Raw genomic sequence first — 23843 nt, forward strand, 5'->3', positions numbered from 1 at the left:
GAAATGGAAAGCAGATGGAAGAGAAAAGAAAGAAAATCCAATATACTATTTGATAAAGCTTTTATTGTATCTTCTTCAAATATATCCAAGCAAGGGCAATTAGATATTGGATGATTTTGCTGATTAGGTTTGATAGGTGATGAATCTTTTAACTCATATAACCCGCTGTAATATAAGGAAAAAAAAATCTAGTGTAATTTTTTTGGACATAGGTTTATTAAGAAACAAGAGAAACAGGAGAGGACAGAGAGGACTAAGAGAGATTGAAAGTAGAAATACGGAAAGAGGCACATAAATGAAGATGGAAGTAAAGACGGCAAGAGACAGAAGAATAATCGGATAAAGAGAGAAATAAAAGGGAGGGGGAGAAAAAGACATTTTAAAAGATGGAGAATCAGAGATGAGAATGTGTCCGATCATTCCTTTGCACAGCACAATGGTGCTCTTGTACACGACATCACTGCTGCATTAACTTGGCACTTATTTAATGGATGCAGCATTTGAAATATTGGTAAAATCCCAAATATCAGTTTTGAGATGCATCAGCCTTGTGAACGTGGTAAAAAATAGATTGTACGACAGCACCCAACTATAATTGCCCTGCACAAATGAGTAAAACATGTGAAAGAGAACTCAGCAGGCACCAAAACATGAACAGCACTCCTACAATTACACGGCACTTTACAGTAAAATCCCTGTGATGCGCTTTGAGACATTTGGATAATGTGATGAAACCTTTTATCAAATATAATAATTCTTGATTTGATATAGTGCTGTATCACGCTGTTCAGACGTTTCAAAGCACTTCACAGGATATATTGTAAAGTGGATTGACTGTATATTTTGTGGGCAAAATGCAGCAGCCAATTTCACATCGCAGTGTCCCACAAACAGTCGTGGATTGAGTGACCAAATTAATACCAAATGCAAGGATTATTATACAGTATTATTCTTGGTAAAGTGTTTTCAGAGGCCACTATTCTGATTTTCTGATTTAATGGCTTTATATTTTTAATCGTAAGGACGATTTGCCTTAGTTTATTCTTTGAATTTAAAGGTAGGATATTTTGAATAACATATTGTGCAGTTTATGTGTTATATAAAAACATTAAATGCGAGAAAAACATTTAGTATGATACAGATTGATCAGGGAGAGGTCAAACTAACATTTGTATGGACCATACTTTGCATTTCGTTCGAGTTTGCTTCCTAACTATGAATCCATTCATTATATTGTGCTCCAGTAAATTATTAGAAGATGCAATATTTGCACAGTAAAGTGTCCAGAATTCAGTCAGAGCATTGTTAATTAATGAAACATACTTTTAGGTTAAAATTAAGGTATCACACAATGCACGCTTTGACCACAACACAATTCATGATGTGTTTTTGTATTACGCATTGCATTTGCTTTCCGGAGAGTAATAATTCCTCCAAAAACAATGTGGTTACTCAATCCGTGACTGTTTTGTGGGACACTGCCGTGCTCGATTGGCTGCTGCATTTGGCCCACGTAAATATACAGTCAATCCACTTTACAATATATTCCGTGGACCGCTTTGAGACGTCTCGACGACTCAGCGATAAGGCACTATATCAAATGCAAGGATTATTATTATTATTTTTCTTTTTGCAGAATTGTACTTTGCGATTATTGTGGAATCCCGTAGCTCAGCGGTTAGAGCACTCGCTTTGCAAGCGAGAGACCTGGGTTCAATTCCAGGCAGGGCGAAACCTTGGGCAAGTTTCCTTACTCAATAATAATTTGGTCACTTCAGTCCACGAGTGTTTGTGGGGACACCGCCGTGCGCAATTGGCTGCCGCGTTTCGCCCACAAATACACCGTCAATTCACTTTACAGTCTATGCCGTGAAGCGCTTTGAGACGTCGCGAAGACGTGATGAGGCGCTGTATCAAAATGCAAGGATTATTATTATCAGTAGTATTATTTATTATTATTAGCTCGTAACAGTGAAACCCGGGACCAGACACGCATTGGCATGTGGAGAGACTAATGCTATAATGATAGGTTTGGGGGTGGGGGGATAAGTAGCTGTTGAGGTTAGTGTCACATGGAGTTGTTTGGGTACCAGTCTGGGGGAGGGAAGAGGGGGGAGGGAGGAGGAAAGGAGGGGGAAAGGGAAGAGGGAAGAGGGGGGGGAGGGAAGAGGAGGGGGAGGGAAGAGGGGGGAGGGAAGAGGGGGAGTGGGGGGGAGGGAAGAGGGGGAGTGGGGGGGAGGGAAGAGGGGGAGTGGGGGGGAGGGAAGAGGGGGAGTGGGGGGAGGGAAGAGGGAGAGTGGGGGGGAGGGAAGAGGGGGAGTGGGGGGGAGGGAAGAGGGGGAGTGGGGGGAGGGAAGAGGGGAGTGGGGGGGAGGGAAGAGGGGGAGTGGGGGGAGGGAAGAGGGGGAGGGAAGGGGGGGGGGGGAGAGAAAAGTGGGGGGGGGGGGGGGGGAGAGTGGGGGGAGGGAAGAGGGGAGGGATTCCCGAGCTGAGAGAGCAGAGCAAACGTATGCGCTGAATGTGCCCAACGCTCAGCATCACTCACTCACTCACTCACTCACCATCACTCGCTCTGAGAGCGCAGCGACGAGCGCGCGTTACAGCAATCGCTCAGCTTCGCAAACAAACCCGTCCCACAGCCCCCGACCCCGACCAACGAGTTCCCCCCCCACCCCCCACCCCCCCCACCCCCACTTCCCCCCCACCCTCAAAAAAAACAACAACAACAGCAACAACAGCCCCCAACGAAGGCAGAGGGGAAGGAGACGCTCAGCGCTATGCACTTGCTGTGGCGGTGGGATCTCGCGTGTTGTATGGCTTTGCTGACCCCGGGGCTGGACAGCCTCGACCCCCTTTGCCCGGGGTCCAGCGGGTCCGCCCGCGCCCGCACCCGCACCCGCGCCCACGGCAGCGACCGGGACCGGGACCGGGGGGACCGGGACCGACCCGCGTGGTATTACGGGCACCTGAGCGAGAACCTGCCCCGGGGGTCCAGGGTGCGGGGAGCCACCATCCCCCTGAGTCGGCTCGGGCTGCCGGGGAGGTGCGCGGGGACACCGGGCGGCGGCGGCGGCGGCGGCGGCGGGTGGCAACTCGCGTTGATGGGCGAAGGGCATCCCGACTTCCAGCTGTATTCCCACCACCGGCGCGGACACGTCTCCCTGAGGAGCACCAGAGCCCTGGACAGGGAGGAGACCCCGGGGTACCGGCTGCAGCTCGGGGTGCGGTGCGTCCGGGACTGCCCGGTACCGGCGGCGGCGGCGGCGGTGTGGGCGGTGGCCGCCGAGGTCCGAGTGGCCGTGTTGGACTCCGACGACCGCCGTCCGGCATTCGCGGCCGCGGGGGTCCGGCCGCTGGCGCTCAGGTCGGTGCTTTACCGGGCGGCGGCCGCTGACCCCGACCCCGACCGGAACGGGCGCCCGGTGTACCGACCCGAGCCGCGCGCCTCGCCCTCCTCTGTGGTGCCCAAGACCGGGGACGCGGTGCTGCCCGAGTCGCTGCTGGACCCGAGGAGGAGGAGGAGGAGGAGGAGGAGGAGGAAGAAGAGGAGGGTGAGGGAGAGGGATAAGCTGAGGCTGGACGTGGTGGTCAGCGACCGCGGTTCCCCGGGGCTGACCAGCCGCCCGTTGAGGCTGGAGGTCCGGTTGCACTCCCCGGTGTTGCCCCCGACCCCGACCCCGACCCCCGACCCGGTGCTGAGGGCCCCTCGGGAGCCCCGGTCGCTGCTGCCCCGGGAGTCCCGGCGCATCACCGTGTCGGAGGACGCCGCCGTGGGCTCGGTCATCCTGACCCTGTCCCCCGGCCGGAGGTTCCCCGCCGCCCGGTACGAGCTGGTCTACCCCGAGCACTCGCCGCTCAGCCTGGACCGGGAGAGCGGGCGGCTGAGCATCAGCGGCGGCCTGGACCGGGAGAGCCGACCCGACATCCGCCTGACCGTCAAGATCCACGAGAAACAAGGTACCGGAGTGAGCCCTCCACCTCCACTCCACCTCCACTCCCTACTCCCTCTCCACTCACTCACTCACTCACTCACTCACTCACTCACTCACTCACTCACTCACTCACTCACTCACTCACTCACTCCTCTCCACACACTCACTCACTCACTCCTCTCCACACACTCACTCACTCACTCACTCACTCACTCACTCACTCACTCACTCACTCACTCACTCACTCACTCCTCTCCACACACTCACTCACTCACTCACTCACTCACTCCTCTCCACACACTCACTCACTCACTCCTCTCCACACACTCACTCACTCACTCACTCCTCTCCACACACTCACTCACTCACTCACTCACTCCTCTCCACTCACTCACTCACTCACTCACTCCTCTCCACTCACTCACTCACTCCTCTCCACTCCACTCCCCTCCCTCCCTCCCTCCCTCACTCACTCACTCACTCACTCACTCACTCACTCACTCACTCACTCACTCACTCACTCCCTCCCTCCCTCCCCTCCCTCCCTCCCTCCCTCCCTCCCTCACTCACTCACTCCTCTCCACACACTCACTCACTCACTCACTCACTCCTCTCCACACACTCACTCACTCACTCCACTCACTCACTCACTCACTCACCCACCCACTCACCCACTCACTCACTCACTCACTCACTCCTCCCCACTCACTCACTCACTCACTCACTCACTCACTCCTCTCCACACACTCACTCACTCACTCACTCACTCACTCACTCACTCACTCACTCACACAGACTGATACTGTATCAATAACACTGATACCCTATCAATAAAACCAATACTGTCTCAACAACACTGATACTGTATCAATGAAACGGATACTATACCATTAAAACTGACACTGTATAAAAACGGATACTTTATCAATAAAACCGACACCGCCGTATCAATAAAGCTGTTACTGCATCAAAACATTGATAACTGTATCCACTTGCGTGACACACAACATCCATCCTTCTCTCAACAGAGATGTTCCGACCCCAACCCGGATATTCCCTTCCTAATTAATAAAAAAAATCATTCATTGATCCAGACTTTCCGTTACAGTGGGTTTATCCGTGGTTTCCTTTCTAACCTTGGCTTTCATCTTAACAACTGTTTTGTGTTAGTTTTAAAAGCCAAGGAACAATGTCACTTGGATTATCGAGGCATTGCGTCTGTTCGATTGCCCTATTAATCTGAGTTACCCCCTCACACACACACACACACACACACACACATAAACCCCAAAGGTACCAAGTGTCTGAGCTCCCAGGTTGAGGGTGTTTGGTGAGTGTGAGGAGCCTGGGTGCAAGGCACTGAGGGCAATGCGATGCTCTCGCTATTCTGCTTTCAGCCGCACGTGTGTCAGCTTCTCTGAGTGTGCAAATTCTCCCAGTAAAATACCCCCTCAAGTGTTTAGAGAGACCGGCTTAACTGGTTGCCGTGATGGCATCTCCGGAAAATCATGGGAAAACTTACTCTGACTTTTTGGGGCGCGTAATTAACAACGGTAAACAGTCGGCCGAAGAGTGAGCGAAATCTTTGCGATGATTTTCCAAAGATTGCCTGTCTGTCTGAACTGTCATTTGTGATTGCCATACTGTAAGTAACGTTCAAATGGTTTGCCAATAGTATTGATAGGAGTTTTATAGAGAGCGAATCGATGTTTCATTCAGGCTCTGGGAGAAGTTATTGGTGCTCGAGAGGATGTTCTTGGATCTTAGCTCTTTTTAATCACCTTCTATTTCAAAACTGACCATCTTCCTTCCCCAGTCTCCCATCTTCAGTTCTTAAGCTTCTATCATTCACTTTCTCCGATTGTTTGTCTGTGTGTATGTGTGGGAGGTGGGTGGGGGGGTGGGGGTGGGGAGAGAGAGAGACAGGCTTATTTAATTTATACATAATTCCTACATGTATTAGACTACAATCCACTCAATCCACGACTGTTTGTAGGACAGTGCTGTGCGCAACTGCCAGTTCAACGAGTGCTTTATTCAACAATAACGATCCTTGCAGTTGATATAGTACCTTATCACGTTGTGGAGACGTCTCAAAGCGCTTCAGAGAATATATCGCATAGTGGCTGTGTATTTTGTGGGTGAAACGTGGCAGCCAGTTGCGCACAACAGTGTCCTACAAACAGACGTGGATTGAGTGACAATTTTTTTTGGAGGGGAGGTTTTACTATCCATTGGAAAATGATCCGCCAATTGACTAATAACCGGGTTCCTACTTACTATTGGGTAAACAGAGATGTGTGGAGTATGGAAACTTGCCTAAGGTTTCATCCTGCCTGAGAATCAAACCCAGTCCTCTCGCTTGCGAGGCGAATGCTCTAACCACTAAACCACAGTTAATTCTGCCCCAAGAGGTCAATCCACCCTCTTCTTGCTGTCACCTGCGACAACTAGTACTGCCAGACCAGTGGGGGTGGGGTGTGAGTGGGAGGGGGCAAACACTTTGGAGATGTGCTGCCCAGATCTCAGCCCACCTTCTGAAATAACTCGGGGGCACTTTGTAAAGCTAGACGGTGTTTGTCACTCTCACGTATGAGTCACTTACTAGTTAATCTCGAGTTAGTGAAGCTTGATAAAGCTTAGCAATTCTTCTGAACTAAGCATCTCACAACCCCTGTCCTATAGGACTTTGTAAAACGGATAAAATAAAAAGTAAATCGAATAATTCACAGGAGTCTGCTTCACTCCTTATAAGATGATATTCAACAGTGTTGTCAAATTTTGTGTTCTAGTTATTTTGTGTATTTGGTGAGGTTACCAAACTACAGTGTCTCCTGTTCTAAAATTTAAAAACAAATGGCAAAAATAAATAGCTACTATGCAATATAATGACTTCTCTGCCAGACAGAAAGGTGACGGTATGTGGCTCCCATTATTAAATATAATATTGAATTGTTCAGCTGCGAATATCAATCTCCGCAAAGTTGAATGATGCCTTAGAATTCCCTCAAGTTTTTGCCAATATCCATTGAGCAAAAGTGTATAATGTGAATCATCATTCGGTGCCAGAACAAATTAAAGCAGAGTCTTGTCAGACTCACTATAATTTTCAGATTAAAACTACAGTATAACAGGAGAGGGGAGGGGACGGGCACTGTCTCCAAGGATCTGCTTTCATTGATTCCTGAAGGGGCGTCCTATCACTAGAGCTGGTCAATTTTGCTTGTTTTAAAGGGCGATGCAGCAAGTAGACTTGGGCAATCAATAAAGATTCTGTTCATGTTTGCAGCTGCCATGCAGTAAATCTGCACCAACATAGCAGCTTGTGGCAGAAAATATTGCTCTTTCTATAGAGGTGCCACATCAGGTGCCAGTTTGTGTTTTATACAGAGAGAAGTCATCTCTCTCAGAAACACACAGCTTCTAGTCTTGAAAAGGTTATTGCATTTTAAAATCCAAAAAGATGGAGATTTATGATGTGATCTTTAATACCAGCGTTCTTTAGGAGAACAGATATAATTGGCATTTGAGTGGGCATAAAATCAGAAAATTGTTATTTCTGCAGGTATCATTGAGTAGCTTAAGTATAGGAGTAGAGGAATGTGCAGGAAGAACTACAGAGGCATTAGAGAGAGAGAAAAATAAGGGATTTAATTCAAATTACAAATAGTAAGTTTCATTGATTTCTTTCACACACTACTTGTCTGTTCGTTTCTGTTCCATATATTTGTGCTAATAGTAAACATTATTCCAACACCAGAGCAGTAAAATATACACTTGCATATTATTCACGTTGGCTTGGACTGTGATTTAATTATTTCAAATACTATACAACAGGCCATTGAATTGTCACATACTCAATTTCCGTTTCCAGCTCTGTGACATTTTGAGGCTGTTAAAAGTGCTGGCCTGTGGTTATAGATGTGTCAGTGCATACACATTATTACCGTCTGACGCTATTTATGTTGCGTGCAAATTAGCTGCCACGATGGCTGCCAAAAATACTGTGAAGGGCTTTGAGATGTTCTCTCGACGTGAATTAAAAGTAAGTATTATTATGTTGATAATGTCTCCATGTTCAACACGCTATCACATTCCGTTGCTGCACAAATCCTACATTTTGGAGCCTACATATCGTGCGAGGAAGACACACAAAATTCATTCATCCAAAGATTAATGTTGTGGCTTGGAGAGTGGCACCTGATTGTTATGTGCCTCCACATTTGTGCTGCCCTCTGGAGTTGCAAGCTCCATGCACCATGTGGTTAACTTTGCTTCTGGCACTCTTGTGTAATGCAAGGCTCAGCTCAAGAGTATCTCTAGGTGTATAATTCAGTCATAATTTAGGACCGCAATATGTTCGAGTAATGCCGCATTTGATGCGCTGTGATTGATTTACAGTATATATCACTTTACAGGTTATTCCGCAAAGTGCTTTGAAATGTCTCAATAACGTGATAAGGGCTACATCAAATGCAAAGATTATTATTATTATTACTACTGATTGACAGTGAACTCTCATTAGACCATCAGATCACCAATTACTGTGAACGTCAGCGCTAAAACAAATACAATTTGAATAAATTCCTTCCAGAGGTTATTATTTAAAACATGCCGCCCAATTTTTGTACGCAGGGAGGTACGGCAATCTTATACGCAGGCTCTCAACATCATTTAAAATGGGGAATATAATCCCCGTGGACCGTTTCGGAATACAGAGATTAAGAATGCAGTCATTCTTCAGAACTGGGATGAGCAACTACGATGAATGGGGTTATTCATCTCTGAATTCTAGTTGGAATCAAACTGAGCATATAGTAAGCCTGTTTAGTTTAGAATGTAGGAAATCTTGCTGGGGACTCATTTGCGTAATCAGTGCTAAAAACAGAATCAAGCGAATGACTTCATTTACATTCTTGTGTTTGTAATTTGCCTTTTGTATGAAGGGCTGCAGTAATTCTTTTCTAGTGTGACCGATTTGTCTGTTGTGTATTTTGTTTGCACAAGGGGGTAGAGAAGGATTCATCACATTCTCTTTGAAGTCTTCAAAACACTGAACTACACGCAGGAAGCAGCTCGAGTTTGTACTTTTTTTCACATTTGACTTTGAACGGTTTACAATTTGTGCGGACAAAATTAATAGTTTCCTCAGGGATTCAGCTCCTATTTCTTATTCAGTTAATCCATTAGAACTCCGATTAGAGGACATTTTGGTTTTTCATTATTATTTTATTTGAGAATGGATTACTGCTTTCTTCAATCGTTCCTCAACAAGTTCTTTTTGGACGGTTTGGGTGGGGGGGGGCAAGTTCTGGACATCAAAGGCACAAACCCCTCGAAATTTGCAAGAGAACATAAGTTTAGATGTCGATAGTGACACTCATGCAGAGTGCATGTAGGCATATTTTAAAAAAAACAAATGCATGATGAATTGTTCTGACGAGTCGGTCTACCCTCTAAGATGCAACAAACACAAAACTCACAGCAGTTGATTCTCTCGCTGTCTATGACATTTGCAGAATTCAAGTCCATTCTTTCTACTTTTAAACACCCCGTATTTAAATGCATTTTTGTCAGGTTGCTTTGCGGTTGTGTAGGATCTCTAGAGTCACTTCAGAAAGAGGCATAGAGTCTCAAAGGGCTTTGGGAAATGATTATTGGCCTCTGATGAATTTGCCTGAAGAAGATGCTGGTAAAGCAGTAAATACATGGGTCATGAATGATAGATACATCATGTTCCCACTCACAGGGTCACCCCTCCTGTTTGCAAAACATGATTGCATTCCGAGAGAGTGATCCACCACTGTAAGCAAAGCAGATGACACTTGACTTGCTCAATTAATACCATGTATAATGTTCAGCCCTGCAATTGGGAGGGGTGGGGTGAGGGATGAAAAATTGCAGCAACAAAGACTTGGGAGTTGTTCCTCATCGCTACAGGCAAGGCTGTGCTCAGTACCTCATCCCATTCTAAATCAACCCTTAATTCCTGACAGGAATCAAGAAGTGTTTGCTCTGACATCTGATATCCCTGGGTTCATTGATTATTTTGTAAGGTCAAGAACATATAATCAATTTGTGATGAAAAACGTATGTCAGAGTATAGCGATTGCCTGCAGTCTCTTCCTATTGCCCTTCCTCTGCATCTCTTCACAGCAATGCCTTGCTTTCTTTGCTGTTTAGTTCTGTAGCAGTCTGCTAGGTTTTGCACACTCAAAACAGTTCAAACAGCTCTTATCAGTAAAGGTTTTATGATAGCAAATTCTGTTACGATAGCACTGACACTGACTTCTGTTTTTTGCAAGTGCAATGAGCATATTGAAAGTTGTTGCTGTACATTGAGCTAGCCATATTTTTGAAACATTATTAAAGCAATTTCTATGGAAGATTTTATAACATTGCTCAACATTACGGGCGTGAGATGTCATGCCTCTGAACTGATGATCCCATTCAAATGACTTTGCTCATTACTGCTCCACAAGAGTTGACTTAATCCAATAAGCACTCTTCCTGCTTTCATTCAGTCAGTTAGTGTACCTGCAGAGCCTTAGTAGGACCCAACATTCTTTGAATATAGAGAGGTAGTGACCTATTTTCTAAGGGCATCCAATTTCCCTCCCCAACACTTCCCCAGGTTCAAAGGATTTTGAGGCTTTTAAGACATTGGAAATTTCTATGGAAACTTTATGTGTGGCTACCGTTGTGTTATACAATTTAGCTAATTAAATCTCTTTTTTTTAGTTAGCTTCTTTTCTATGATTTTTCCTTGAGTGCAGAGTTGAAGAAAAACGGAAGCTTTTCACCATAGTTACAGCAGGTACTTCACAGGAATTCAGAATGCATGTGTAGCATTTTTACTGTTGTGTGACCATGGATGTGAGAAAGAAAAGTGCCAGTAAGATGGCCCACAGGAAATCCAGCAATGTTTGTCTCTCTGGAATCAATCACCTTTATCACATCTTGCTTTGCGTTGTTTGCATTTGTGGTTTCAGGCAAATCAGTAAGATGAATGAATAGCAATCTTGAATGTATCACGACAACCCACTGGGATGCAATCCTGGCAATTGCTTATAACAGCACAAAATAGCGGAATGATTCCACCACATGACTTACTAATTATATTTTTTTCTGCACTTACGTAACTTGTAAGTAAACGTTTTATGACAGTGAAATTCTGTTATGATAGCACTGACACTGACTTCTGCTTTTTGACTAATTTCTTAAAATTAATTTCCTGTGCATGTTACAACCACAGCAACAAGAACCTGGATGTATATGGAATGCCTTTCACATATAATAATATCTTGAAGCTCCACACAGAGATAAGACAGAGACCTGAGCAAGGTGGGAAATGGGAAGAGGGTAGCTGAGAGTTGAGCAAAGGTTAAGTGAAGAGGTACTTATTTTAGAAGGTTAAGTTGAACAGGTATATTTTGAAAGCAGAGAGGAACAGCGCAAGGTAGAGGTATTTTGTGAGAGAATTCTGGACAGTGGAGTCTGGAATGGCTGAAAGGAGGGGAACAAATCACAGATGTCCAAAGCAATTCCACCCAAGTAGCACACTGACTAAATACATTTGTGTCATGCTTCAGCAGATGTGATGTTGAAAGTGTATAATTGCACAGTATAAAAAGTACACAAAGACAATTATGACAGTTTAATGTTGGGATTACCTCAGAGTACCACAGTAAAGGCATCAAGCTTCCTCTTCTGATGGGAGGATTTGTGCATCAATTCTTGTGTATACTTAGCAGATGCAATGCAGGAATTAACAGGAGGAGGATTTCAAAGGTTATGTTTCACAGATTGTCAGATTTACTTCACAAGCAATTTCATTAGTTCATCGTACAGTATTACACAGATACTGCTGGACACATTCACTGCCGCCCACGGTTAGAAACATTAAATCATGGCAATAATGGGCTTAGTTCATATTCCAACGCATAAACTCTTAAATATGGACTGTGGATTACTTTAATCCCTTCTAATTCTGAATGCCTACAGATTTCAGAGGTCAGGAAATGAATAGCAAAGACAGTGAATTGTGGCTCAGAGGTGTTTTGTAATTACTTGCTGAATTTATTGCAAATTTAACCAAGAAACGTAGATGAAGTTTTGTTCCCATTGATGGCTGTAGAAGGTGGCTGAAAAGATCTGGTAGAGCTAAGGCAGCCCACAGTAGATGTGAATCCACAACTCTCTGAGCATCTTAGTTAGCTGTGCTACCTTTGAGAGGTCTGTGATCTGTCACCTGTTAGATTGATGGGCTACTGCAAAAAGATGCCTGTGTTTCCTCGGATCTCCATCGTAGCACGCAAGAATTCTTCAGGATAGAATGGAATGTTAGCAATATGGAACAGATTAGTTAGTGGTTACGATGGTGATATACAGCAGTTTGGAAATTGTTCGCACTGTATTAATCACTTAAACACTTTAAACACGGCTCACATTGTTGTCGTCTTGTATTCCATTTATTCTGTGCGTTAATGGGTTCGAGGGAGTTTCAAACCCCTATTGTTTTCAAGCTCAGCAAAAGCACCTCAAGATTCATGTAAGATAGACTCAGACTTGTACCATTATTGTGGCTGATTAACAGATAGAGGAAGAAATGTCAACAGTAGGAAATATCGAAAAACCCAGTAGCAGTAACAGCTCGATTAGAGAGGGCTGTCATATCTAAAGCTTTCTGCTCATCCCTAATTGAAGTTAGTTTGGCTTTATCCATTGAAAAGAGAGTATTTTTCTCAAGTGGAGTTACATTTTACACATGGCTGATATACAAAGTAAGTGTCAACAGAGCTATCTTTAGCGTATTGAGTGCTTTGAGCATTTGTGTGTGCAGTGCGCTAGACAGCTGTCAAGTTCAGTTAAAATATCTGGCCATCTCCTCTAAGATTGCAAAGCTGACTTGGTAAAACTTACAAGTGTTAACCTGTTGATGCACTCATCTCACACACAGCAGCAACGCGATGCTGCATTGTGTGTTAGAGATGAAGCATTGAATATAGATGTTATAGATGCAATGGATGTTTTAGATATTATTGTGCTTTGCAAGTTTAACCTATTAGAAACAAAGCATAAAAAATGCGACACCACTGATAGTAAAAGGAAAAGGTCGCTATTGATGACAATGGTAAAGTGCTAGACTGTTTCCTCTCCTTCACCAATATAAAACCTTTTGCAATGGAGAGTAAATATTGGGAAAAAATAGAGTATAACTTTGCACGTCTCCAGCCTAAACTTAGTATGAAAAATATCAGTCAAGTCCAATATAATTGTTTAGTGCTCAAAATCCTGTGTGAGTTTCAGCTTAAACCGTGAATGTAAACTCTTGAATGTGTTTACATGAGTCAGCTCACCATGCAACAGTTTGCTTTGTCTTACAATATGTATTGGGGTCTAATTTGTGGCGTGTCTTAGAATTCCTGCCAACCTGCTCCCCCCAGAAAGAGAAGCTGTAGAAGCTGACATCCTGTGGATAGACACAAGGGAAGGAATTGTAATTTGTCCCACTCAGATTCTTAATTGAGGAACCTCATTAAAAATATCCTGTAAGCGCTACAACTGAACAATTTTCTAATAATTATTTTGAAGTAGTGATTGAATCTCAGTCAGAAAGTCATATTGATTCACAGGCCACTTCCTCTCTATGTTCTGATACCCTTATCTTTTTTTATTGCTCATTGTCATGTATGTATGTTTCTCTTATTTCAGGACATGACTGGTATCTATTACACATTGAAGTGGTGGTTACTGACATCAATGACAATGCTCCTGAATGGGTTATGCACCCTTTCCCCTTCCTGGCTGTGGTATCTCCTGACGCTCCCCGAGGGAGCTTTGTCTACAAGCTCCTCGCTCAGGACAAAGATGAGGGTATCAATGGGGAAGTGGAATATTTCTTTGTGGAAGGTATGAATGCAACTCACTGTCAGGGTACAACACTGCTAATGTAGAGTGTGACATTTCAGGGGGGAGGCTTGAAATTTATGTTATGGGTGATCAACTGGATATTTTACTATAATTTCTTGGGAACATTTGTGGGCTTGTCTTTTACAATTGCCAATTGCAAACTAACAACTGACTGTCACACCTAAGCTTAAGACAAGAGAGTTTCAGCATCGGGGAAAACAGCTTAAAAGAGCTCCTCTATCGAGGTTAAAACTAAGGTGGGGACAATGTGTTTCCCTCCACTGTTTTACGGTGGATACAGTGCTAAGGTGTGATTCTGTAATTTTGCAAAGCACCCTTTGTTGGTTTATTCAAACAGATGGAGATGGACGTTTTGAAGTAGACAGGAAGACCGGTTCCATTCGAACCACAAGCCTGCCCCTGATGAAGGATGATGAATACTTGTTGACGGTCGTGGCTTCAGACAAACTTGGCCTCAAAAGCGCTCCTGCTGTTGTGTCTGTCACTGCTGGGCCCCGAGCTCCGCAGTTTGCAAACCTATCGTACCATGTAGAAATTGCTGAGGACACTGGAGTGGCCGAACCGTAAGTAGAGATTCAATCTTAAGAGGCTGGTAAAGTTAAGCTTGGAGCGATGTGGAAGGAACTGCTGGTGCAATGATATTTGTAGGCTCAATGCCAGGAACTGCTGCAATGTGGTCTTGACTGATGATTCCCTCCCTCCACTCCCCCACACACCCCCAGGGAGCTAATAAACCATCAAAAGGTCAGATTTTTGCTCAAATACAATAGAATATTCAGAGAGAACTCCTCATAACTGCCTCCGTTGGTGCTTGTGGTGGCTTGTTGCATTCTGTTGCGGATGTGTTTCATATCATGTGGTTAGTGTGAAGAAGCACTAGGCTACTGACAGCATTGAACTACCTCCACTTGTGCTCTCCTGGTGCAATGTGAAGCCACACCAGACCATTCAGACTATAGTGCCTACTTTAAAAATAGTACAAAGAACAGTTATTGTCAAATCATTCTGAACATATGTTATGTTATCAGATGGGGGAGCATGCTTTGTCTTCTGGTAAAGATGCAGTTCAGTAAGGTGACTGCTGAGGCAATGCAGAACTCCATGTTATTGTTTTCACTGTTCCCAGGTTCCTGACAGTCTCAGCCAAATCCTTCCAGAAGATGCCTGTTCGCTACAGTCTGCTAATTAATCCCAGCAGTCTTTTCAGCATCAAGAAGGAGACGGGAGCGATAAGCCTGACCAGGTCTATTGACTATGAGAGTGATCAGCATCGGTACCTGCTCTTGGTAACAGCAACAGAGGAGGAGAATCTGAGCAGCGCTGCCGAGGTATAGAGCACATCTGTTTATTCTTTTCAGACCCTAGCCTCCCCTCAAGACCTGTTGCTTCTGTACGGTACACACTCCCCATCGGTGAGAACGTTTGTCCTTATCTGTCAGCAGGTTTTGCATTAGGCCTCAAAACCCCTGAAGTGCGGACAATTCAGGAATGATTTTATGGCTTTCCAGGAGTTGCCAGGCTGTCACTTTCTACACTTCATTTCACTTCTGTTCCTGCCTGCCGTTTCAGGTGGATGTTACGGATCCCATGGTACACAAGTATTCGAAGATAGGAGTTTCTACCTGTGTCCTGCCAACATACACAAATTAAATTACTCATAATGTCATGGCTGTTTGTGGGACAGTGCTGCACACAGTTTGAGCCTTATTGCATTTTGAAAACATCTCAAACTGCTTCACAGGATGTTCTGCAAATTGTCGTTACTGTGTACTTGTAGGCCAGTGACAGGAGTTTCCATGAGTTGACTTGATGCGCTTCCAATTTTCTTGCTAAAGAATTCCATTAGAAATTGCTGTGTGTTAAACCCAATGTATTTAAATGTATTTGCAACACACAAAGCGTACTGACAAATTACAGAAAAACACGGAACTGAAAAGCGCTTACAGCTTTGTCTTCCTTTACAAAACATAATAATGCAGATTTAAACAGATAATAATCTTTGCATTTGATAGAGGGTCTCATCATCTTGTTGAGAACGTCTCAAAGCACTTCACAGCATATTTAGTAAATGACTGTGTAATTGTGGGTGAAACGCGGCAGCAAATTGCGCACAGCAGATTGTACCAAAGTGATTGTTCTGTCTTATCCTCTCAGGTTTTGGTGTTGGTCACAGACGTAAATGACTGCACCCCAGAATTCTTTCAGTCTATATACAGTAAAGACAACGTGCTGGAAACAGTTACCACGGCAACCTCTCTGCTTCAAGGTAAGTATTTGGAAATTCCTCCTCCACCCCCCCCCACCCCCAACCTTTCCAAAGATATTCATCACACAAAAGAGCCATCATTTCATCATTTCTGGAACCAATTATGTAACCTGTGTGGAATTTAAATGCTCACCGTCATAACACGTTCACATGTACTTTAGGACAACACAGTAGCACTTTGAAATAGAAATATCATGAAGATGCTTCAGTTTGTCTGATCAGAGATCAGTGTTGCAGAATATGTGGTTTGAACCTCGGTCAAGTCCCATAAAAGCAGGCTGCATGGAGACATTATGACGGAGGCATTCAATTAGGTAAAGCTGCCTTTTTAGTTGATAAGTTTTATGCATTATAGTTACCATTTTGTACCATATGAAAAGGGAGATAGTTTTAGTTTCATTCAATGGGTAACAGTGTGGAAATTCTTTACAATGAAATAGCAATGGTAAATATGCCACGTTTCATAGAAAACAATGGCTAGTTATAGCTGAAGATCAAAAGTGTTATTTATTAGTTATCCAATCTCGATCGGATCTGGAACTTGTCTCAGCCACAGATGTCTACAGGTAAATATAATGTGCAAAGTTGAAAGGCATTATTTACATAGTAGTGTCATGAGCGACAAAGTTAAAAGCAAGCAAGACATAAATTGTATCCATGGCTCAAGCCTTCTGTTTATTTGACAAGCTGATTAAACAATTATTTATTTATAATCATAATAATTGAATCAACCCTTTTGGCAGTCCGGTAACTGAGCCAAGTGGGTCCACAGTACTCCAGGCACTACTGATGACAGACCAGCGAGACTGGGTCCCTGGCTCATCAGTGGGACCTGGAGGGCAGACCAGTCACTGGACACAGGAGGAATTCTTCTAACATGTCTCCTGTTAACTCTGCAAGCCAAACACCTAATGGGTAGGGTGGTTCTAGCTGGGGGTCATCGCATGGGGATGCTTGCCAGACAGTGCTCTCAATGGTTAAGCTATGCCGTTTTAGCTGGTTAAAATTACAAAAATTAAAATGATACAAGTTGGATGTTAGAGGTCAGAGCAATTGACTATATTGTGTATCTGACTCTATATTTTCTTGTTCAAATGTTTGACATGTAATTTTCGTGGGTCCCGATTATGTGTAGAGCAAAGAGAGAAAAGCCACAGGAGTATACTTGAAACCTTTTCAAAAGAACTTGTGAAAAAGTCACCTGCTGACCAGACACTCAAAACGAGAGCACGAATTGAAGCTGCGACCATTTTTCTTCTTGTGTTGTGCTGTTGGTTGCTTCACACTGTGAAACATTACGGCACACAGCAGGCTGTGCTAGTGAAGAGTTTCCTGTGTTGAGATAAGATGAATTTCCTTTCTGCTCTTTTCTGGATCTAGTTTCAGTCAGTGACTGTGACGCAGAGAAGAATGCTGAGATAATGTATTACACCCTGAGCCCAGATTTCACCATATCTGCACACGGCACCATATTCCCTGCCAGGCATTTGGACTTTGAACGACCAAATCACCTGTATGAATTTGTGATCATGGCTGTGGACAAAGGGGAACCACCTCGCACAGGGACAGCAACAGTCAGGATTCGGATGTCAAACGTCAACGATGAGGCACCTGAATTTTCCCAAATGGTGTAAGCATAGACATCTTCAATAATAATAAATAAAAATAATAATAATCCTTGCATTTGATATAGTGCCTTATCACATCTTCTAGACATCTCAAAGTGCTTCACAGAACATACTGTAAAGGGAATTGACCGTATATTATGTGGGGGAAATGCGGCAAATTATTGCACACAGCAGTGTCCCACAAGCAGACATGGATTAAGTGATTAAATTATTATTACTTTTTTGAAAAAAATATTATAATAATGACAGACCAAATGATATTTCGGTCACTTGGCAGGAATAAATATCTTACAAAAAATAGTGAGAGATATTTATTGTTTTCCTTGCCTTCCTCTCTCTTTATTATCCCGAGTTTCTGAATGAAGTCTTAAGTCGAGCTGCCAGGTTTCGAGTGCTGTGTGTGTTTTATATGAGTGACTGCTGATCCAGTCAGACATGCTTCGAATGGATGAAGTCAAGTTCGAAACAAGTGAAATGAAAATTACGGACAGATAATAAAAAATCGTGTTTAAGCAGCGAGAAGTAAACAAAAAGCTCTGACAATGTGTTTAAGTCTAGTCCACCTGCCATTACAGCTATAGAACCTTTGTATCGGAAGATGCAGGCCCCAACACCCTGGTTGCTACAGTTCATGCCAAGGATCCTGATGGAGATGCCGTTTACTATGAAATCTCAGCAGGAAACGAAGAAGGAAACTTTGTTGTTGACAGCTTGAAAGGTGAGCAGAGTAAAGAGGAGCAGAGAAGCAGCCTGTGGTGTATGTAGAAAATGTGACATTTCTAAAGAGTCAAACTGTGCGCTAATTACTTGAGGCAGTGAGGTGTGATTAGTTGGGCCAGATGATGCAGAACTCTCTGCGCATGAGAATATAATGAAGAAGTTTTCTGAAAGGTTCACTCTGATGCTTTGCAAGTTCAGACTTCTTTCCACATGCACCACTTGCTCATAATCATCTTCCTGACTTTGTTTATCAAACCAGATTTTTTTTGATTAAGACCTTGAGAAGAGCATACATATTCTCACCTCAGAGGGATAGTATTTTCTGAGGCTTGTGTAGACCGTTACTTTTCTACTGATATGTAGCAGAGCATTATGTGATAGATGTACAAGAAAGAATATTTAGGTTTAGAGGAAACGGGATTGCATTTATGACAGATTTTTTCTATCAAATGCTCTGGGGGTATTTAGGTGTGCTATGTGATGAATAATAATTCTCAGAAATGATCAGTAACTCACTTGGATGATGATGGTGTTAGATATGAGTCACAAAGTTTGGTAGACAAGTTGTAGGCACTCAGATTTGGCAGGGCTGGTTTGAAGGGACATTCCAGTTGAATCACAAGGAGGTATGGACTGTTGAACAGGGTTCAGTCAAGAGATAAACGAGAAGATGTTGATCTTTACCTTGGGTTGAAAAGGATTAAATTTACAACATGGAAATTTCATGCAGTATTAATTCATACAAGTCCCCTTGTTAAAAGATTAATTAATTGATTTACAATAGTATCCCAGAGGTTTCAAACAAGTATCCCAGATTAAATAGATGCCAAAGAATTTACATTACTAACAGAAGGCTGGGTGGGATACAAATACATAACCACAATATTTAACATTTTTGTCCTACTTTTGAAGTTTTGGTAGTTCTGTAGTTTGACCTGCCTAGTAGTAGTAGAAAGACTGTAGTGATTAAGCATGAGATACAGTGACCATGGACTGTGATTAAGTAGATTCGACAAACATTGATGGAGTGTAATAATTGTTAATGGAATTGATGTAACATCCGTGCAGCTGGTTAAGAGGGAAACATGGAGAGTTTTATGAACAGCTTCACAGTGACAGAGAGCAAGCAATGATTCAGACTGGCTGACCCTTGCTGAACATTTTCAGGGCTCATCCGTCTTCGCTCCAACCCACCACCCAGGCTGCAAGGTATAGAATACGTCCTCCACATCACAGCGACCGACGACAACTCCTCAGGTGGTCCCCGCTCCCTCAGCACTACAGCTTTAGTGATTGTGGGGGTGGACGATGTTAATAACAACAAACCGCTATTCAACCAGGTACAGGAGGCAAAGCACTCATTCCAGGGCCTTTTGCACAAAGATCAATGGCTCAATGGTCAGCCTTTATTTTCTGTATATTAACAAAGCTTCCTTTGTGTGGTGTTGTTAAAAAAAAGTATTTTAAACCTCATTTTAACTTTGTATTTATTCCATAAATTTATACTCTGTGATAATTCACAAGTATGAATCAGCTTGTGCTTTTAGTCTCGCTCCTTCTACTGTGCCTCTTCAACTCGTGCTCTGTTTGTTGCACATCTACTTTCAGCTCCTATTGGCCTAGCATTCTTACTGCTTACTTTGAAACTATAAAGAACGATATTTATATTATCGTTTGGGTGTTGTTTTTCTGGTTGTAGCTATCAGCTCGTAAAGTAGAAGTTAAATTGCCCTTTGATTTCTTTCTCATTTTTAGTGCCATTTGTACCGTGAAAACACGACTGTCTTTGAGAATCGGCCTCCAGGAACTCCCATACTGCAGGTTGAAGCTACTGATGCTGATGAGGGATCTAACGGAGAAGTCAAGTATGGGATCATGCACAGAGATGGTGCTTCCCCAGCCTTCCACATCCACCCTGACACCGGTAAGCCAACAGGACAACAACAACAGCCACAACTTCCATTTATATAGGCCCTTCACATGGGCTGGTGTGCTGGAGCTCTTGGACTTCAAAGCTCCTGTGTTGTGGATAAGGTTTAATATTTATATGTTCAAATCTCTCAATCATTCTCCAGAGAGGCCTGCTGGATTTGCATGTGTGGACATTGGGTGATTCCCTCACTTGCTCCTCATTCCCTCTTGGAATGCCTGCTCTTTGCTCAGCACTTTGCTTCAGCAATGCAGCTCAGATCAGTAGTTCTTCAGCAGGGAAACGAAAGGGCTGAAAGCCTGTGTCACAGAATAGACCTTTGTGGAGTCACACATGGTGCTGTTTAGCACTGGTGATCTCTCACCTGAGTTATTCATGTACGGATGAGAAATCAGTGAGCTCTGCTTTCATCTCCTCTGGCAATAATATAACAAGAAGGTGCACCACAGCAGCTGAGGATGATTTCTGAGCTCAGAAAAATCACTGTGGGGAGGATTAGTGGCATGAACCCACGGCTCACAGCACAGCAGCACAGAACAACACAGAGCACTGATATTTTACCAAGGTTTAACTTCAACCAAGGTTGCTTCTCAAGTATTATAGCTGGGAGCATTATATGGGTCAGTGTGCAATGAAGGGCTGCAGGTCCGCTTAAGCTTGAATTCCAGGGTTCAATCTGTGGTTTCCAAAACCACAGCATGAATTTGCGACTTTGAATAACTATTTCAGTTGATATTTAACGGTGATGATAGTTATAGAACATTTGAGATGTTTAGTGTGAAACACTAAGTGGACACAAGGTTAACAGTTAAGAAATGTCACAGATTCAAGTCTAATGTACCTCTCGCAGGCGCAGACAATGACATACTTGTGTGCCATAATGAAGATGAACGTTACATGCATTAAACCCTCTTAGGGAAGAAAGACGGATTGAATCTGTAAACTTGAAGGTCAACATCTGCTGGCAGTTCTTTTTACTGGATTACTGCAGTATCAGTCCAGTCTGACATAAGTGCCATTGATATTTCAGGGATTATCACAACGTCTCAGAGGTTTGACCGAGAACAGCAGAAAGAATACACCATTACCGTTACAGCGACAGACAAGGCCGCTGAGCCATTGATTGGCATCTGTCAGATAAACATTCTCATCCTCGATGAAAATGACAACAACCCAAGATTTGAAAATATGCGTTATGAATGTAAGCTTTGAGGAAATAGCCATGGAGGTTGAAATACAGACAAAAAATTCAATGCATGAGCAAAACCCTTTAAAACAATCTGTATTTAGAACATTATATAAGCAAAACACATTTCCCCCCTTGCAAAAATTCTGTTTATCTGCAGCAGAGTAAAAGCCAGCATGGGAAAGATTATGGAGCATAATTCTAGTTCAGTGCAGTGAATGCTGTACTTAATTATTTAAAATTCTGTAAAAGCTTCCTAGTTTTTTTTTACACACAGTGGTAAAAGATGGGATTTACTGGGATTTTATGTGAGATGCCTTTACGACCAATAAATCTTTTTAAGAATGTGTCTTCAAATTCTCTCGTTTAGATTTTCTTAGGGAGGACACTCTTATTGGCACAAGCTTTCTGCGAGTTGGTGCTCATGATGACGATCAGGGTACAAATGCTGCCATCACCTATTCAGTGTTTGCTGAGGAGCCAGAGTATTTCCGAGTTAATCCGTCAACGGGCTGGGTTTACGTGAACCAGCCAATATCGCAGGTATATTACATTGTGCATAACGTAACACAAGGGAAAGGAAGCATCTTACAATTTTTTTACATATTCTATAGGTTCTCTGGCCTTTCCCCTGGCACTAGCCTTACAGATGGGCTTTACATTGCGAGGGGCACAAAACAATTTGTAAATAGCGAATCTCTGATGTATTGGTGCCAACCCTTCGGAACTCTGATTAGAAACCTTTCTCAGTTGTGACTGACCAAATATAATAATCCACGGCTGTTTGCGGGACATCACTGTGTGCAATTGGCTGCTGCGTTTCACCCACAAAATATACCAAAATATACAGTCAATTCACTTTACACTATATTCTGTGAAGCGCTGTGAGACGTCTCGAAGACGTGATAAGGCGCTATATCAAATGCAAGGATTATTATTATTATTATTTGCTATTTACAATTCCTTTAACAAATCCTGCAATTTGCACCCCTAGTTTTTGGACTCTTATCTCCCATCTCCATTTTCCCGTGGCTTTTTCCTCTCTCTGTTTTGTTTCCATGCCTCTATCTTCAGAAATATATATGGGCATGAAAACTGAAGTCAGGCCTGTTAGATTAGTGAGGGGCCAGAAAGTTGAGAACAACTTTGATATCAGCTGTAATCCTCCTCAGGTCAAATAGTCTGTACGTTCATGGGCTAAAATTCTGGTTGGTGTGGTGAACAGCATCCTTGTTGATGTTTGATTGTTAATGCGGTAACGCACAGCACCAACTGCAATTTGTCGAACCTCACCCGTGAATAATGGCCACTTGGATGAGGTACTGAAGAAGCTGATATCACAGTGGTAGGAAATGGGAACTAAGCAAATTAATGGAATTCTTAAATGGTGCCATTGTTGTATTTACAGACATCCAATATCGTTCGCCAGATCATTGCCACAGATGGAGGAAACAGAAGCAGCAGTGTGGAACTTGCAGTGACTATCACCAATATGCAAAATCAGCCTCCGCAGTGGGAGAGAGAAGAATATCAAGTTGTTATTCCCGAAAATACCACACGAGACACATCTATTGTCGTATGTTATCTGCCTTATCTGAATAATGCATATATTTGTAAGCAGAATAGGAATGGAACCAATTTGATTGAAAGCCGGATTCATTTATGCATTTTGCAAAAAGTGAACTCAATGAAATCACTGGTGCAAAAATGATTTAGGAATTATTCATAGTAAAATGGCACGTTTATTATGATGCACCAAATAGCATAGTAAAAAGCAGACAATTTCTGCGGGTTGCTTGCGGGGAAATGTAAGTTCCTCCTCCTGATTAACATGGACAACAGGAATGAACTATTCAACTTTCTCTCATGCTGCTTGTTTCATCACAAGCACCACGTTAATATGACAGAAACTTGCACATTATATCTGCAATAAAATAATCCCACTCAGTAGATAGTGCACAGTTCTGTTGGGAGTGTGCAGATCTCTGTTGTCTGTGTCACTTTCAATTTGCAGCTAAAACAAGGACAACAGAGAGGAAGTGGCAACAACACGGCTTCAATTCAGTAGAAGAAGAGTTCAGAATGAATTATTTTGAAGAGAATTCCTTGTCAAACACCGAAACCAAATTTTGCAAAAGCCTTTTCATTACGTTGGAACTATTTGGATTACTCGGTATTGGCTGTTTCAAATAAATAATCTACTAGCAGGAGAAATGCGTTTTGCTGTCTGAATTGTCAGGGAAACTGG

The 23843-nt window shown here is 43.2% G+C and overlaps 1 protein-coding gene across 1 annotated transcript in view; it reads left to right on the plus strand.

Annotated features, from left to right (window-relative positions):
• The first annotated feature begins 2813 nt into the window (after positions 1-2813).
• si:ch211-186j3.6 (neural-cadherin) overlaps positions 2814-23843 on the plus strand; it is a 43878-nt gene continuing 22848 nt past the window's right edge. The window contains exons 1-13 of the mRNA XM_042340396.1: positions 2814-3424; positions 3620-3957; positions 13647-13844; positions 14203-14428; positions 14992-15193; positions 16020-16131; positions 17512-17761; positions 18335-18477; positions 19647-19819; positions 20235-20403; positions 21440-21610; positions 21966-22138; positions 23004-23171. Coding sequence (XP_042196330.1) covers positions 2814-3424; positions 3620-3957; positions 13647-13844; positions 14203-14428; positions 14992-15193; positions 16020-16131; positions 17512-17761; positions 18335-18477; positions 19647-19819; positions 20235-20403; positions 21440-21610; positions 21966-22138; positions 23004-23171 — 2934 coding nt within the window. The remainder of the gene's footprint in view (positions 3425-3619; positions 3958-13646; positions 13845-14202; positions 14429-14991; positions 15194-16019; positions 16132-17511; positions 17762-18334; positions 18478-19646; positions 19820-20234; positions 20404-21439; positions 21611-21965; positions 22139-23003; positions 23172-23843) is intronic.

The sequence above is a fragment of the Callorhinchus milii genome, unplaced genomic scaffold (genome assembly GCF_018977255.1).
Source record: "Callorhinchus milii isolate IMCB2004 unplaced genomic scaffold, IMCB_Cmil_1.0 Scaffold14, whole genome shotgun sequence".
In the NCBI taxonomy this organism is placed as follows: domain Eukaryota; kingdom Metazoa; phylum Chordata; class Chondrichthyes; order Chimaeriformes; family Callorhinchidae; genus Callorhinchus; species Callorhinchus milii.